Source organism: Clarias gariepinus, chromosome 12 (genome assembly GCF_024256425.1).
Source record: "Clarias gariepinus isolate MV-2021 ecotype Netherlands chromosome 12, CGAR_prim_01v2, whole genome shotgun sequence".
In the NCBI taxonomy this organism is placed as follows: Eukaryota; Metazoa; Chordata; class Actinopteri; order Siluriformes; family Clariidae; genus Clarias; species Clarias gariepinus.
The window spans coordinates 17757100-17772201 of record NC_071111.1 but is presented as its reverse complement, the minus strand read 5'-3'; the positions used below and the strand labels follow the sequence as shown (position 1 = coordinate 17772201).

Sequence of the window (15102 nt, the reverse complement as noted above, 5' to 3'; positions counted from 1 at the left end):
TAGCATTTCATTTCAAGGTACTGGGTGGGTAGTGTACCAAAAAAAACGAAGAACTCTGTTTCCTATCGGACAATGTTTTGTGTAGGACACAAACATGGCGGCGCCCTGTACACTGACATGACACATTTCACACATCTTGTATTCTGCAGCAATAAAACGAGTCACCTGCTGTTGGTGTAATGAGACATGGGTGTAATGAGACATGTCGTGTGTGCCATGTCCGGCGGGGTGGACAGCTCTGTCGCAGCTCTCTTACTCAAGCGAAAAGGTGAGACATTTCAACCATCAGGATCTGATGCTGAGGCTCAGAACACAGGTCTCCAGATCTGCCCTTGACAACAGTCTAACAGCACAATTTTTGTAAGCAATATCTTTTTGAGAATTTCCAGTACATCATCTCCTCACATAAGGGAAATTAAAATCTTTGTCTTAAAAGTCTTTAAAATCCTGAGATTCTAAAATCTTTTATAATGACTTGGAGAGACAACTCTTTAATCTTTTTGTTTGTTTGTTTGTTTGTTTGTTTGTTTTTTAAAGAAGCGGTGACCATGGAATGTATGTTTTGTAAGTGAAGTTAGATTTGGAAGAAGAAGAAAAAAAGTTTCCAGATCCATGAAAATTAGAAAATACAATATATATATATATATATATATATATATATATATATATATATATATATATAATTTTGCCTTTATTGCAATAAACACAATGGCACTGTGGCTTAATGTTTTAGCACTGTTCTTACACCTCCAACAACGGGGTTCGATTTCTCCCTCAGGTTTTTGTGCATGGAGTTTGCATCTTGCTGGGTTTTCTTAGTGTGCTCCAGTTTCCTCCCACAGTTTAAAGACATGCAGATTCTGCTAATTGATGTTCCCAAATTGGGCGCAGTTTGTGAGTGTGTGTATGATTGTGCCCTGTGATGGATTGCCACTCCATCCAGGGTGTACCCAGCCTCGTGCACTAAGTCTCCTGGGATAGACTGCAGGCCCCCCATGACCCTGTATACAGGATAAAGTGATATAGATAATGAGTTAATAAGTATGCAATAAACACTTGTACGAAAATTACAGAATGTATCGGTGTGATAGAACAAGTTTAATGTGAAAAGATTTTATGTAAGTGTTAAATTTGATGAGGGTTTTAAATGGTCATTAAGTACAGACAATTAATGGTAGTATTTTCCCTATTGACTTTATTAATGGGTTACTGCCCCATCTAGTGGGGAGTTTAGCGTTACTAAGCTTTTTCAGGTGTTCACGGGTTAAAAAAAAAAAGAAGAAAGTGCTTCATGCAGGCAGCGATAACTATGCTCTCATAATCTTCATGCATCTTTGTAATCTTTAACATTGCAACAGCATCGCTTTTTCACTCCATACCCAAGAACATTAAACCTGTGGACAATCAAACTTCTTGTCTTCAGTTTTGTGTGAGGGAGAGGAGTTTATCTGACTGTCAATACGAACACCAAGGCTTTGTTGAGGACAGTACACTCGGTATGTATTGTGAGCATCATGACGTATGACACCCAAAAGAAAAGCCATTTTAGCAGGGCCACATTATTGGGCTGCATCAAGCAAAGAAAACAACTAGGAAGATTTCGAATTACTGAAACTAGGTTAAGACCCCTTTAAGGCATCAAACCTGGATAGTGCTGAACCATCAACTTTGTGGAAGAAATGTGGTCGAAGAGGCGGTGTATTATGAGTTTTTGTTTATTTCCAAAAGTATGCAACATTAACTTTCCACTAGTACAAAAAAGGTCAGATGTTGGCCAGGCTTTATTTGTGACAGATCAAGATAAAAATAATTTGAAGTGTAAATTTACACCAACATTCCTAAAAAGTATATGTTTAAGTAATTACTCACAGTAATTACATGTATGTATGAATTCAGTGCATTGGCTACTTGGCTGATGTGATTTATTTATTTACTTACTTGCTTACAATTTAGGTTACCAGGTTACAGGAGTTTTCATGAAGAACTGGGACTCTCTGGATGAGAGTGGAGTGTGTACCTCAGAGAGAGACTGTGCAGATGCCTATAAAGTCTGCCGAATGCTGGACATGCCCTTCCATCAGGTCTCCTATGTCAAAGAGTACTGGCATGAAGTGTTTAGGTATGGAACTTCACTGGTATTTTTGAGAACTGAACTTGAGTGTGGTTCTGTATATCAGGCACAGTTTGGTTATTCGTTACCCACTACAAACATTTATTCAACATTTTATTCAGTATTATCTTTTTTTATGTTTTACTGAATTGCATTAATAATTTTTCCTTTTACTCGTTAAGTCTTTTTTTATATAATTTATTTAGTTCATTTCTCTTTTTTTTAACTCTTGTCTCTTCATTTAAAAAATGATTAAATATGTCTGTTCTTTAACAATGTATATGTTTCTTTCTTTCCCTCAAAGTAATCTTCTTGGTGAGTACCAGAAAGGCAGGACACCAAATCCAGACATAATTTGCAACAAACATATCAAATTCAAGCACTTTTATCAATACGCGGTCAATGTTCTAGGTGAGGCTGCATACCTTAAATACTTTGTGTCATTGTATTTGGTGATGTCAGATTTCTGTAATGGAAAATCTATTCATGTAGGTGCTGATGCCATGGCAACCGGTCACTATGCAAGAACGTCTCAGGAAAATGAGGAGGTTTTTCAGCAGACAAGCAAACCAGCTCTGGAGTTTCTCTTTAGAGATCGTTTGGAGATCAGAAATCGTGAGTCTTTATGCAATGTATGCATTTTTGTAGGTATGCAAGTTTGTAACAGTTCCCTATTTTTTAGCTGTTAGGTTGTACCAAGGTGCTGATCGCTTTAAAGACCAAACATTCTTCCTAAGCCAAATCTCCCAGGATGCCTTGCGGCGGACCATTTTCCCACTGGCTGGACTCACGAAGGAATTTGTTAAGAAAATGGCAGCTGAGGCAGGGTTCCATCACATACTTAAGAAGAAAGAGGTAATGCAGCATGAGTAGTTCAATATTCTGTTATTTTAAATGTTTTACATTTAATTTCTGACCTGAACAGAATGTGCTTGCTGTGTCTTATAGAGCATGGGGATCTGTTTCATTGGCGAGCGACATTTTGAGGATTTTATCCTCCAGGTATGTGTTTTTTCACTATTATATAGTATTATATTCATGCAATACTACCTATTGTTGCAAAGTGTTGCAGTCCGAGAATTATTAAATGTGGATCCCTTCATGTGACAGTATTTAGAGCCTAAACCTGGACATTTTGTCTCCATTGAAGATGGGAAGATAATGGGGAAGCATAAAGGTATTTTCTATATTTTGGTTATGATATGAAAATGCTGTAAGCTATGTCAGTATCAGTTTTATTGAGGATTACATTTTAAACTTACATGATCTTACCATATAATATAAGAGATTCTTTTTTTTGTCCTGTTAAAATATGATCTGTTTTTGCTGAAAATACAATTTTTAAAATGATGATTTCATTTATTAAGGAAAAAAAACTTTCCAAACTTGCCCCACAGATTTGGTGATGATATGAATAATTTAACTGTGTCAATTATGCAAAAAAGGGGGCATGAAGCGGGCAAATACTTTATCACCTATCCAGACATACAGTGGCGAGAAAAAGTATGCGAACCTTTTGGAATTTCATATTCAAATATATATGTTGAAAATTTTCGTACAAATTACAATTTTGTTATAAAATGTGATCTGATCTCCATCTAATTCAAGGGGATTGACAAATATAATGTCCCTAAAATAATAACCCAAAATAAATTCTGTGCATACACACAGCTCTAAATCTCACTTCTGACATCACGTACATGAGTGTGGGATTTAATAAGGGATTTAATGTTTATTACTATGTTTTTAAGCACCACACACTGTATTTTACTAGGCTACTGGCTTTGGTTTTGAAGCATAAATAACTATTAATTAGAGGTTTTTCTCCTCTTTATTTATACACAAACACACCATATCAAATGAGGGATGCTTGGTTTTGTTTTGTTTGTATAGCAATTTCATTTGATAAAATAACAAATTATTCTCATCTTTATTTTCATTGTTTAAAAAAAAAGAAAAGAAAATGTCATTAAAACATTGCATTTCATTGAGTTTTGTCTTAATACTTTTGACCATCACGTGTGCGTGTGTGTGTGTGTGTGTGTCATTTGATTCTAATAATTCTGGATTTAAAAAGACATTATAAAAATGTAATTGATGTAAGTTTGTGGAGCTGTTTCTCACATATCAGACCGTCACTGATGCTGTTCCTCAAGTGCATGTCATTAGTATACATTTTCCTCACAGGTTGGTTCACGTTTACTTTGGGACAAAGAGCTCGAATAGGAGGCCAAAAAGATCCTTGGTTTGTGGTGGATAAAGACATCACTACTAGTGAAATCTTTATTGTAAGTTATAAATCATTTATATCTCATTAGATTTCTTGCTCTGGACTTTTCACGTAATTGAACTGAAGGTTGTTCCAGGGTCCTACTACCAACCATCCTGCACTGTTACGAGACACACTACAGACAAATCGCTTCCACTGGATTAGTGGAGAGCCTCCTGCTGAACTGGTGCACACACAGATGATGGACTGCCACTTCAGGTTTATCCACCAGATGCCTTTAAGTAAGACACAAGATGTAGGAACTAAAACACAATTTGTTTAAGCTTTAAACATCTGTTTTCTCACAAATCTTCTTTTTTAGTCTTTTGAAATTAATAAAATACTGGAGACTCCTTCCAATAATGAACAAAATTAACATCTCCTTACAGAAAATGATCCCTATGGTTAGATACCCTAGGGTTACGCTAACCTTAACTCTAGGTACGATCCCTGTTAATGAGTAAAAACGATAATGTGTTTGTTACAAATTTATGTGGTGCCATGCTAAGGTAGGTCTATTGTCATAGCAACAACCTGATCATTTCTTTAGCAGGTGCTTTAATTCAGAGCGAAATTCAATTAATTAACCATTTAATCAAAATCTGAGGTGTATTTAATGAGTGATTTTGCATTTGTGTGTTTCTCAGCTCCCTGCTATGTAACTCTGAATCTGGATGGATCAGTCTGGATAACAACAAAGCAGCCACTGAGAGCTATGACCCCTGGACAGGTGAATGAAATTACTGAAATGCATATTACATTATTGAATTCCAGGCCAGGTTTGTGTGTTGCATAGAAATCGACCATCTTTGCTTTAAGACCTGATTTTAATTTTATAATGTTAAGTGGCATTTTTAAGATCTGATTGTAAAAAAGGTGATTTCTTTCCAAAAGTTTTAGAATATTTTGCTGATAAGTATTATTATTATTATGTTATTAAAATATAGTGCTTTTTTTTGGTTTTGCTGTTCTGAGGCAGTTTTCCAAATCCTTTTGGTCCCCCAAGAAAGTGTGCTTTATTTATAGAGAAGTCGCCTTTTTACTAGTTAATTAGCTATTACAGGTAGAAATATTTAACCTATTAATAATCATAACCAGTATACAGTGTAATTTTCATTCAGTGATCAATATTTGCATGTCTCTTACAGTTTGCCGTGTTATATAAGGGTGATGAGTGTCTGGGCAGCGGGAAGATTATTCGACTGGGTCCTAGTGAACACACACTCCAGAAGGCCACAGTCAGCAGGCACCAGAGTCCGTCAGCTGAGATGAGCCCCCCTTGAACCAGCACACGGACTCCCTTAATGTTCACATGCTACCTCTAAGTGAATTCTCACCTGTGTCTGAAGAGGAGCACAAAAATGTTTGTGGGGAAAATTGCAAAGACTTTTTTAATGCTTAATTATGATGGAATCTACCCAGAATTCTACATGCTGCAGTGTGCTATGTGATTACATTTATGTACTGCTTATCATATATTCATATTAAATTAAATTATGTTAATTAAATGAAAGAAATGGGAACAATGTTTTACTGTGACAGGCTGCCAAAAGATAGCGTTTAAAAATTGGTTGTTTATGTAGCAGCAGCAACATAATTTACTCTTTCGTCTGTTCCAAACACTCAGCATTTAGTATCACCATCTGTCATCTGCACCTGTTTCTCATTGGTCCGTGCCTTAAGTTAGCTGTTTTTATGCTTGAATTATTCATAGGTAACTGTGTGGCTTAACAAACAAACAAAAAGTCCTATAAAACCGGTCAAGTACAAGGCTCCATTAAAAATACAAAAGGTGAATCATTTTTCCTTTAGGCTTTTATAGTTGTCTGCATTCATTTGTCATATAATTTGCTAAAATAATACAAAAAGCTTTCTGTTCTTTTATGTCTTTATTGAACTCAGCATTCAAAATGGTAGTGGAAAAAGTAAGTGAACCCTTAGAATTAATAACTGGTTGGCCCCCTCGCTGGGCAACCAGGCGCTTCCTGTATCTGTGGATCAGACCTGCACATTGCTCCAAAAGAATTTTAGCTCATACTTCCTGGCAGAACTGCTTTAGCTCTGTCATATTTTTGGACGTCTCATGTGTGATTCTCTTGAAGTTATTCCATTTCTTTTCTGCTTAGTTGACATCTCTGCTTTTACACCAGATGTAGTGCTGCATGTTCTTTCCAAATACTTAAATTTAAGTTTCATCAGGGAACAAATCTAATTGCCAATACCACTCTGGAGTGTCTTTGGGCTCTTTCACAACTTCAGGCATGTCGCAATGTTCTTTTTATTAAGCAGCGTCTTCCTTTGTGGTGTCCTGCCACGGACACCCTACTGTACCTGTATGTTTTATGTACTACAGACTCATGAACACCAATGCTGCCTTTAAATCTTTAGCTGTCACTGTTGGTAGTTTCTTTACCTCATTGATAAAACTTTGTTGTGCTCTTTGGGTCATTTTAACTGGGTGGACACTATTTAGTAGAGTAGCTACAGTCCCAAAGTGTCTCCATTTGCCTAACTTGTAGACTGGTCAATTGCTAACTTCTTTAAAATCATTTTGTAACCCTTTCCAGCTTTTTGTAACAACAATTCTTGATCATAGATCCTCTGAAAGCTCCTTTTGGCGAGGCGTGGCTCACGTAAGAGTATTCTTCTTGTGCGGAGCAAACTCAAAAAAAAAATTGAGTGGTTTTATCAGTCAAAGTAACTTCTTTTTTGGTAGTGTTTAAAGGAGAATACTATATATGATTTGGTGATGAAGTTGTCCTAATGGCTTTCCTATTGCCGTAAAGACAAAAATCTTTTTTTCCTTAATCTTTTAAACAGGTTTTGAAGTTCCTTTTAAAAAAAGAAAGGAAATTTAAAGGAGCTTTAGGCATTGTCCTCTTGCCCACTAGGGGGCGCACCGAACTAAATTAGAGCAAAAGATAATCGACGATGACCTGGATAATAAATACTGTAAAAAGTTATCAGTTTTCATTTTTTTTCGACCGTTTTACTTTTGGGGGTTTTAGAAAGATTCTTTCAATATATTTTTTATTAATTTTTTTTTATTATTAAAAAATATAATAAAAAATATATTTTTTAAAAACACACACATATTTCATCAGTTGTTGAGAATTTGTTATATTTTCTTTTTTTAATTCACATACACATTTTGATGTGAAGGCAGGTAGATATGATGCTTCATAAATATATGATAAAAGTGCAATACATGTAGGCAACAGAAGAGACATACATGGAGTATTTAGAAATGTGAGTTTTTGTATTTTGTGACATTTAATTGATAAAATGTGCTTAGTCTCAAGTATAATATTTTTTAGTAATATGCGTCTTATTGCTATATTGTTAAAGCCAAGTAGCTTGTTTGTTAAGGCAGACAAAATTGCTGTAGTTAAATAAATAAACAAACACATCTAGTTTATTTTTTGTGAATGCAAAACGTTTAATTAACTTTCTCTCAACACATCTGGGGCTCCATAATTATACTGCCACACTACATGAACAGAATTCTATTTGTTTAAAAACCAGGTTGTTTTTCAGATGAAATTTGTTCCCTCTGTTGACTGACTGGTCCTTTCCTTCATTCCTGACCACACAGATCTGGTTTCAGTTCCTTAAACTAACCCAGTCTTCAACATCTTCTTTATGTTTCACCTTTCTTCTGACTAATTTGACCCTGCTTTAATTATAATAACCAATTGTGAACAACCGAAGCTATTTATGAAGTGGACTGCAGCACCAAATACCACATACAGTCTGTAGAAGTGTAAACCATTTCGCTTTAAACAGCTACAGTCTCTGGAGAATAATAAATGTGTTATAAGATTAGCTCATACCTGGTGGTTAAATGTCTCATCATTGGGAGTGCAGTTTAATTGACTGGTTTGTTCGTTCTCACACCCACACCAGTTATTACTAATACATACTGTTAGCAAGATGAATCAGGTTTTATTCTGTCATCTAAGAGCTTAGTAATTATTTTCTTCATCCATGTGCTTAGTTCTTAGTAATGCTTTTTTTGTTTTTTTTACACTTAACCTGTTAAATACAAAAAAAAGTTATTAAGTGAAAATATTTTGAGAATAGTCAAATGTATCTAGTATTTTGTATTATAAGGATTACAAATCAAATATTAGAACATAAAACATTGGTGGGTTTCATCCAGATGCTCTGGTTTCCTACCACAGTCTAAAGACATGCTAATTGGCATTCCAAAATTGCCAGTAGTGTGTGTGTGTGTGTGTGTGTGTGCCCTGTCATGAATTGGCACCTGGCCAGGTGTACCCTGCCTACCCTGTCTTCTAAGATAGACACAAAGCTTTCTGCAACCATATATAATAGATTTTGGACATATTGTTTATAATGACTTATAATTAATTAGGGTTAATACTTTTGTATTATGTTTATTTCAATCTTATCATGGTAACAGATGCATTTTTCACAATGCAATATTACATAAAACAATTATGATGATTTCACGTCCTGCCCCCCCCCCCCCCCCCCCCAAAAAAAAAAAATAATAATAATAATAATGAAGATGCTCTAAACCCTATTATGACTTACCTGCGAAATTAAATTTACAGTGCTGCTTGGGAAAAATCCAGTTCATTAGAAAGCATGCACAAGCATTTAACCGTTTTATACGTTTAAAAGAAACAAACAGACAAAGTTATCACTTTTAAACGCTCAGCAGATGAACAGTAAAAGCGCGCGTGAGTTCGTCGGAGTGCGTGATGCCCCAGAGCCGCGCGCGCACCACGTCTTTATGTTAATCCCCTACAGGAGGAGGAGGAGGAGAAGGAGGAGAGCGCGCGCGCACGGAGCCATCTTGGCGTCATTCGGGAGTCAGTTCTCGGAGCAGCAGCGACAGTTACACCTCTATGGAGCGCGCGGGGAGGAAAAGTGGAGTTTTCCGGGCGCTTTAAAGGAAACTAAACTACCATGAAGGATAAAAGAAAGTTTCGGGAGAAGGAGAGTTGATGGTTTACTTGAGTGGGTTAACTTTCGAGGCGCTTTTTAAAGAAGAAGACGATGGAAATGCCCGTGTGTCTCCTTCTCCTCCTGCTCGCGGTGTCTCGCGCGCGGTGTTTCGACCTGCACCTTTCGGACACTTTACACCCCGGAGCCGCGCTGCTGGACTTATCACTCGGCCCGGGTTGGACTTATACACTTGAAAGGACTTGGGCTTCTAAACAGCTCGGAAATGTTGTAAAAGTGGACCGGCGGGACGGAGCGGTAAGTCTCGTGCGCGACCTGAACTGCACGCGCCTGGCGCAGAGCCGCGCGTTCCCGCTGAGTTTCAGAATGAAGTCTTTATCCACGCAGGACTCTGTGGTCGCTCGCTTCAGTGTGTTTGTACACGGACAGAACTGCTTCATTAAGTACCGGCGGAAGAGCGCCTTTCCCGAGCCTGACGTTCACGTCGAGTACTTTTACAGCGCGGCGCAGACTTCCTGCTTCTCTCCGGGTGCTCGGCTCGTGCGCCTCCGCGACTACGTGCCGGCTTTCCTCCGGCGTCACGTCACGCAGCTTTCGGACCGCGCGTGCGCTTCCGACGGCCTCGGCGTGCTCGTGCGTAACGGCACCGTGTATGCTCGGGATGAAACCTGCCTGGGACAGGCGACACACGGCACTGTGAGGTGTGGGATGCACGGTGCTCGGGGAGATCCAGACTCTGTGCGGGTCAGCCTGCACTTGGGTCCTGATGATCAGGGAGGGAAGCTGCGCAGAAGGAGAAGTGTGAATTCAGCTCCTGTGTTCCAGCTTCCCAACTACCAAGTGTCCGTCCCCGAGAACGAGCCAGCGGGCACACGGGTCATCTCGCTTAAAGCCACAGACGCGGACAGCGGAGAAGCTGGCAGGATAGAGTACAGCATGGAGGCTTTGTTCGACAGCCGGTCCAGTGACTTCTTCCGGATCGATGCTCAGACAGGAACCATCGAAACCGATCGGCCTCTGGACAGGGAGTTCAAGGACACCCATGTGTTTAAATTAACCGCCATGGACTTTGGCACCCCTAGACGTTCTGCGACATCATATCTTACTGTCACTGTCAGAGACACCAACGACCACGGACCTGTTTTTGAGCAGACGGATTACAGAGTCAACATTCGAGAGAACGTAGAGGTTGGCTTCGAGGTGATAACGGTGAGGGCTACGGACGAAGACGCGCCTACCAATGCCAACATGATCTATAAAATTGTGAACGCTGACGGCGTGAATTCTGTCTTTGAGATCGACCCGCGGAACGGACTAGTGAGGGTCAGAGTGCGTCCAGATAGAGAGACCATGGTGCAGTATGTGCTTATTGTAGAGGCAAATGACCAAGGAAAGGACCCGGGTGCTCTCAGTGCGACAGCTACAGTTCATATAACAGTTGACGATGAGAATGACAACTATCCTCAGTTTACTGAGAAGAGATACGTGGTCCAGGTGCCTGAGAACGTGCCGGTCAACACCCGAGTTGCCCAGGTAGAAGCCACGGACAAAGACGAGGGCAACAATGCCAAAGTTCATTACAGTATCATCAAAGGCAATGTAAAAGGCCAGTTCTACATTCACTCTCTGACAGGCGTCATTGATGTCATAAACCCGCTGGATTATGAAACACACAGGGATTATACTCTTGGAATTAAGGCCCAGGATGGAGGCAGACCCCCTCTTATTAACAGCACTGGATTGGTCATTGTGCAAGTAATCGATATAAACGACAACGCGCCCATGTTTGTAAGCACTCCTTTCCAGGCGACAATTTTGGAGAACGTACCCATTGGGTATTCGGTCATTCATATCCAAGCCATTGACTCAGACTCTGGTGAGAATGCCCGCTTGGATTATCGTCTAACGGACACCTCCCCCGGTTTCCCCTTCACCATCAACAATAGCACAGGATGGATTACCGCCTGCGCTGCACTGGACAGAGAAACCACAGAGTATTACACCTTCGGTGTGGAAGCCAGGGACAACGGGATTCCCGTGATGTCCTCTTCTGCCAGCGTTAGTATAACGGTGCTGGACGTAAACGACAATGCACCCACTTTTACCGAGAAGATCTACTCTCTGAAAATTAATGAAGATGCCGTAGTGGGGAGCAGTGTGCTGACAATGACAGCTGTGGACCGGGACATCAATAGTGTAGTGACCTACCAGATATCCAGCGGCAACACCCGGAACAGGTTTGCTATCACTAGTCAGAGCGGTGGCGGTCTCATCACGCTAGCGTTGCCTTTGGATTACAAGCAGGAACGGCAGTACGTTCTGACCATCACCGCTTCAGACGGCACGCTTTCCGACACGGCACAAGTCTTCATTAATGTCACCGATGCCAACACACACAGACCGGTGTTTCAGAGTGCCAATTATCAGGTACTGTTCAGAGAGGACATGCCAATCGGGTCCACGGTAGTGGTGATCAGTGCTACAGATGAAGACACAGGTGAGAATGCACGTATAACCTACGTCATGGAAGACAAGCTGCCGCAGTTCGCGATCGACCCTGACACAGGTGCCATCACCACACAGGTGGAGATTGATTACGAGGACCAGCCCTCATACACTCTGGCTGTCATCGCTTATGACAACGGCATCCCGCAGAAGTCAGACACTACTTATGTGGAGATCATCGTCGAGGATGCCAATGACAACGCCCCCCTGTTCAGCCGTGAGAAGTACCAGGGTACCGTGCCTGAAGATGCACCTCAGTACACCAGCGTCCTCCAGATCGCTGCTTCGGACAAGGATTCAGGATCCAACGGGAGGTTGACCTACACCTTCCAGGGTGGTGATGATGGAGAAGGAGATTTTTATATTGAGCAGTTTTCAGGAATCATCAGAACCAACCGGAAGCTGGATAGAGAGAACATTGCTTTATACAACCTGAAAGCCTATGCTGTGGATAAAGGAATACCACCTCTTAAAGCAGCAGTCGATATCCAGGTGTCAGTGCTCGACATTAACGATAACGCACCGGTATTTGAGCAGGATGAACTTTTTATCCAAGTCAAGGAAAATAGCCCTGTAGATTCGGTGGTGGCACGGATAACTGCCCATGACCCGGATGAAGGAACGAATGCTCAAATTATGTACCAAATAGTGGAAGGAAACATCCCTGAAGTTTTCGACTTGGATATCTTTACCGGAGATCTAAAAGCACTAACGGATTTGGACTACGAGACAAAGACAGAGTATGTGATAGTAGTACAGGCCACATCTGCCCCGCTGGTCAGCAGGGCGACTGTCCACATCTGTTTGGTTGATGTCAATGACAATGAGCCTGTCTTGCAGAATTTTGAGATTATCTTTAACAACTATATCACTAACAAATCCAACAGTTTTCCTACTGGGGTTATAGGAAAGGTACCAGCTCACGACCCAGATGTGAACGATAAACTTAAGTACAGCTTCGTGGAAGGGAACGAATTGAGTCTGCTCATCCTCAATCCAGACACTGGAGAGCTAAAACTTAGCCGAGACCTGGACAATAACAGACCACTGGAGGCCACCATGAAAGTATCCGTCACAGGTAAGATCTTTTAGACTGATGCTGATATGTTAATTGGTTTAAGGTATTTTATATCTTTTTTTAGTTGTAATATTTGTGCATCAATAGAAAGGCAGTGAATCGAGTATAACTGTTGACGGATCTGTCTGTCTGTCACAAGCATGTGTTTGCTCCAGGCTGTAGCTGGATCCAGTTCTACCGCTTTTAAAATTGTTTGCTCGTTTTTTTTTACTGAAGTGTTGTTCTTGATGTGGGAGGTGTTCTTTTATATGTAAAGTTACTGTTGCTGGTCTTTGACAATTCATTCTGGGTGAAAGTGAATGTTTATTTGATTAGGTGTCTGAACATGAACGTAAAGGCGGTGCTAAAGGTGGAAGAGTTTTAAAGCAACTTGTCTTAGCCATGATGATTTATTAGTATTTTTTAAGAGTGAGTTTTATTTCTAATCTTTAATTTGTTTCCCTATGCCAAGGTGAGCAGCCCTCACTCTCAGTTAAATATTACTGGTTTAAAGACACTGGATGAAATACGTTGAGAGTGTACAGTACGTACGTCATTCCTTCAGTACAGTGATACAAAACCGACATTTATATCATGTCAGGAATTTCAGAACCTTATTTTTAGTATTTCATCCTTTTTTTACATTCCTTATCTCTCCTTTTAGTCTCATGCTTTCCTCTTCCTGCTCGTTTGCAACCTGCATTTTGCATACAGCCCATTCAGTGAGTCGCTCTTGCTCTTTTGTGTGTTCCCTGTGGCTTTATGGCTTACTCTTTGTTCTTGTGCTTGGTGTCCTTCAGCTTGCTGTCGGCCCTTTGTAGGAGAGCAGCAGCCAGCGGCCCCAGTTTGTTTCATTCATGACAATGAGACATCCCTTGTCTTATTGTCTTCGTGACCCCTACTTCTTCTAGCTTTAAATTTCTCTCAGCCTCTTTCGCTTACTTTGCCATAATTCATAAGTTATTTCAGTTCTTTTAAATCTCTCTTTCTCTCTCTCTCTCTCTCTCTCTCTCTCTCTCTCTCTCTCTCGTTTCTTTCAGTCCAATTCAAGTAATGCATATCCACCCCCCCTCTTCTCCCCATGCTTCGGACAAACCCACATGTCAAATGTTAGGTAACCATTAACACTGGTCGTATGACCTCTTCACCCTTGACTCGAAGGAAAGGAAATTGGCCTGAGGGTGTAATTACAGACTTGCTCTGAGCTCTAGTCCACAGCTTTTAGCTAATGAAGACATTTTTTTGAATTTTCATTTAATCAAACTAGTAATCTTTTTGGTTTTGCTCTGTCAATTTATAGGCTTTCTGCACCAAACACTTTGCTGTTTTTTTTTAGAGAATGAACCAGATTTCGCTGTCTGATAAAAGTAGGTTAAGATTATAGTCACAACAAAGGATTGTCTTTCATACAAAAAAAAACTCATTTAGAATGGCAAACAAGCAGGAATGAGGGTCTTGGTGTTCCGGGTGCAACCTAATCTTCCTTATCTTTATCACTCGAGCCTTTTTTTTTCCCCCATCATCTTAGGGGTTCTCTGTGTAAGCATGGTGGCTCTCAGCATTGTGAGATGTATTGATTTTGGGTCCGCTAGCTGTCTGCTGTGTTTGACTGGATAAACACAGGTGATAAGCCTCGTGGTGACGGTTAAAAGACTCCGGAGGCCAGCGCTCAAACAGTACGTGTGAAAGTTGAAGATGTGTGCTTTGACAGAGCTCTTCATCTTGACATGATGCTGCGAGTGGCATTCGAGGAGATGACGAGTGCTAGGTCGTGTAAACAGGACAGCAAGAATGCCGCACTTGGATCCTGGCAGACTACCGCCCCATATATTTCCCCTGTCTTAATACTACAGATTGTAAATTAGCTGGTTAATTCAATTGGGTAAATTGGATCGTTTAACTCTTTAGTGCTGACTGGAGTTTGACGTGTCTGGCCTGCAGTCAGTGGTGGAAGCTTGCTGATACATGTACGCAATTTAGCCAGACTGACTCAGGGTTTTTATGGGCTGCTACGGGACTCACATAGCTGGGCTTTTTCACATTTCTCACCTCAGATCATTCAAGTTTATCTGAGTTTCAACCCCACTGGCTACTTTTACAGCTTCATTCTGAAAGCTATCTCTTTTTTTAATCTGTATTTATTGCACGTATACATACATTCACCACAGATGAGCTTTTCGACACCTTTTCTCATGTACAGAGACAAAAACAGAAGGTTGCTCAAAA

At 40.3% G+C, this 15102-nt stretch overlaps 2 protein-coding genes across 6 annotated transcripts in view; both read left to right on the top strand.

The window, feature by feature from the left end:
• The first annotated feature begins 79 nt into the window (after positions 1–79).
• Positions 80–6313, top strand: trmu (tRNA 5-methylaminomethyl-2-thiouridylate methyltransferase). 2 transcript variants are annotated; one of them, XM_053508509.1, is made up of 11 exons: positions 80–268; positions 1954–2119; positions 2415–2521; positions 2603–2725; positions 2793–2965; positions 3059–3112; positions 3221–3287; positions 4298–4398; positions 4477–4621; positions 5027–5109; positions 5528–6276. In XM_053508509.1, exons 1-11 carry the CDS (start codon positions 187–189, stop codon positions 5660–5662), a joined length of 1236 nt encoding a protein of 411 aa, XP_053364484.1. In that variant the 5' UTR covers positions 80–186; the 3' UTR covers positions 5663–6276. The 2 variants fall into 2 exon arrangements, with proteins under 2 accessions (XP_053364484.1, XP_053364485.1); XM_053508510.1 differs by lacking the exon at positions 80–268 and adding an exon at positions 1323–1496 and having other exon boundaries at positions 5528–6313.
• A 2922-nt stretch (positions 6314–9235) lies between these two features.
• Positions 9236–15102, top strand: part of celsr1a (cadherin EGF LAG seven-pass G-type receptor 1a) — an 87911-nt gene continuing 82044 nt past the window's right edge. For all 4 annotated transcript variants that reach the window (XM_053508529.1, XM_053508528.1, XM_053508526.1 and 1 more), the window contains exon 1: positions 9236–12897. In XM_053508529.1, coding sequence (XP_053364504.1) covers positions 9408–12897 — 3490 coding nt within the window. In that variant the 5' untranslated portion in view covers positions 9236–9407. The remainder of the gene's footprint in view (positions 12898–15102) is intronic.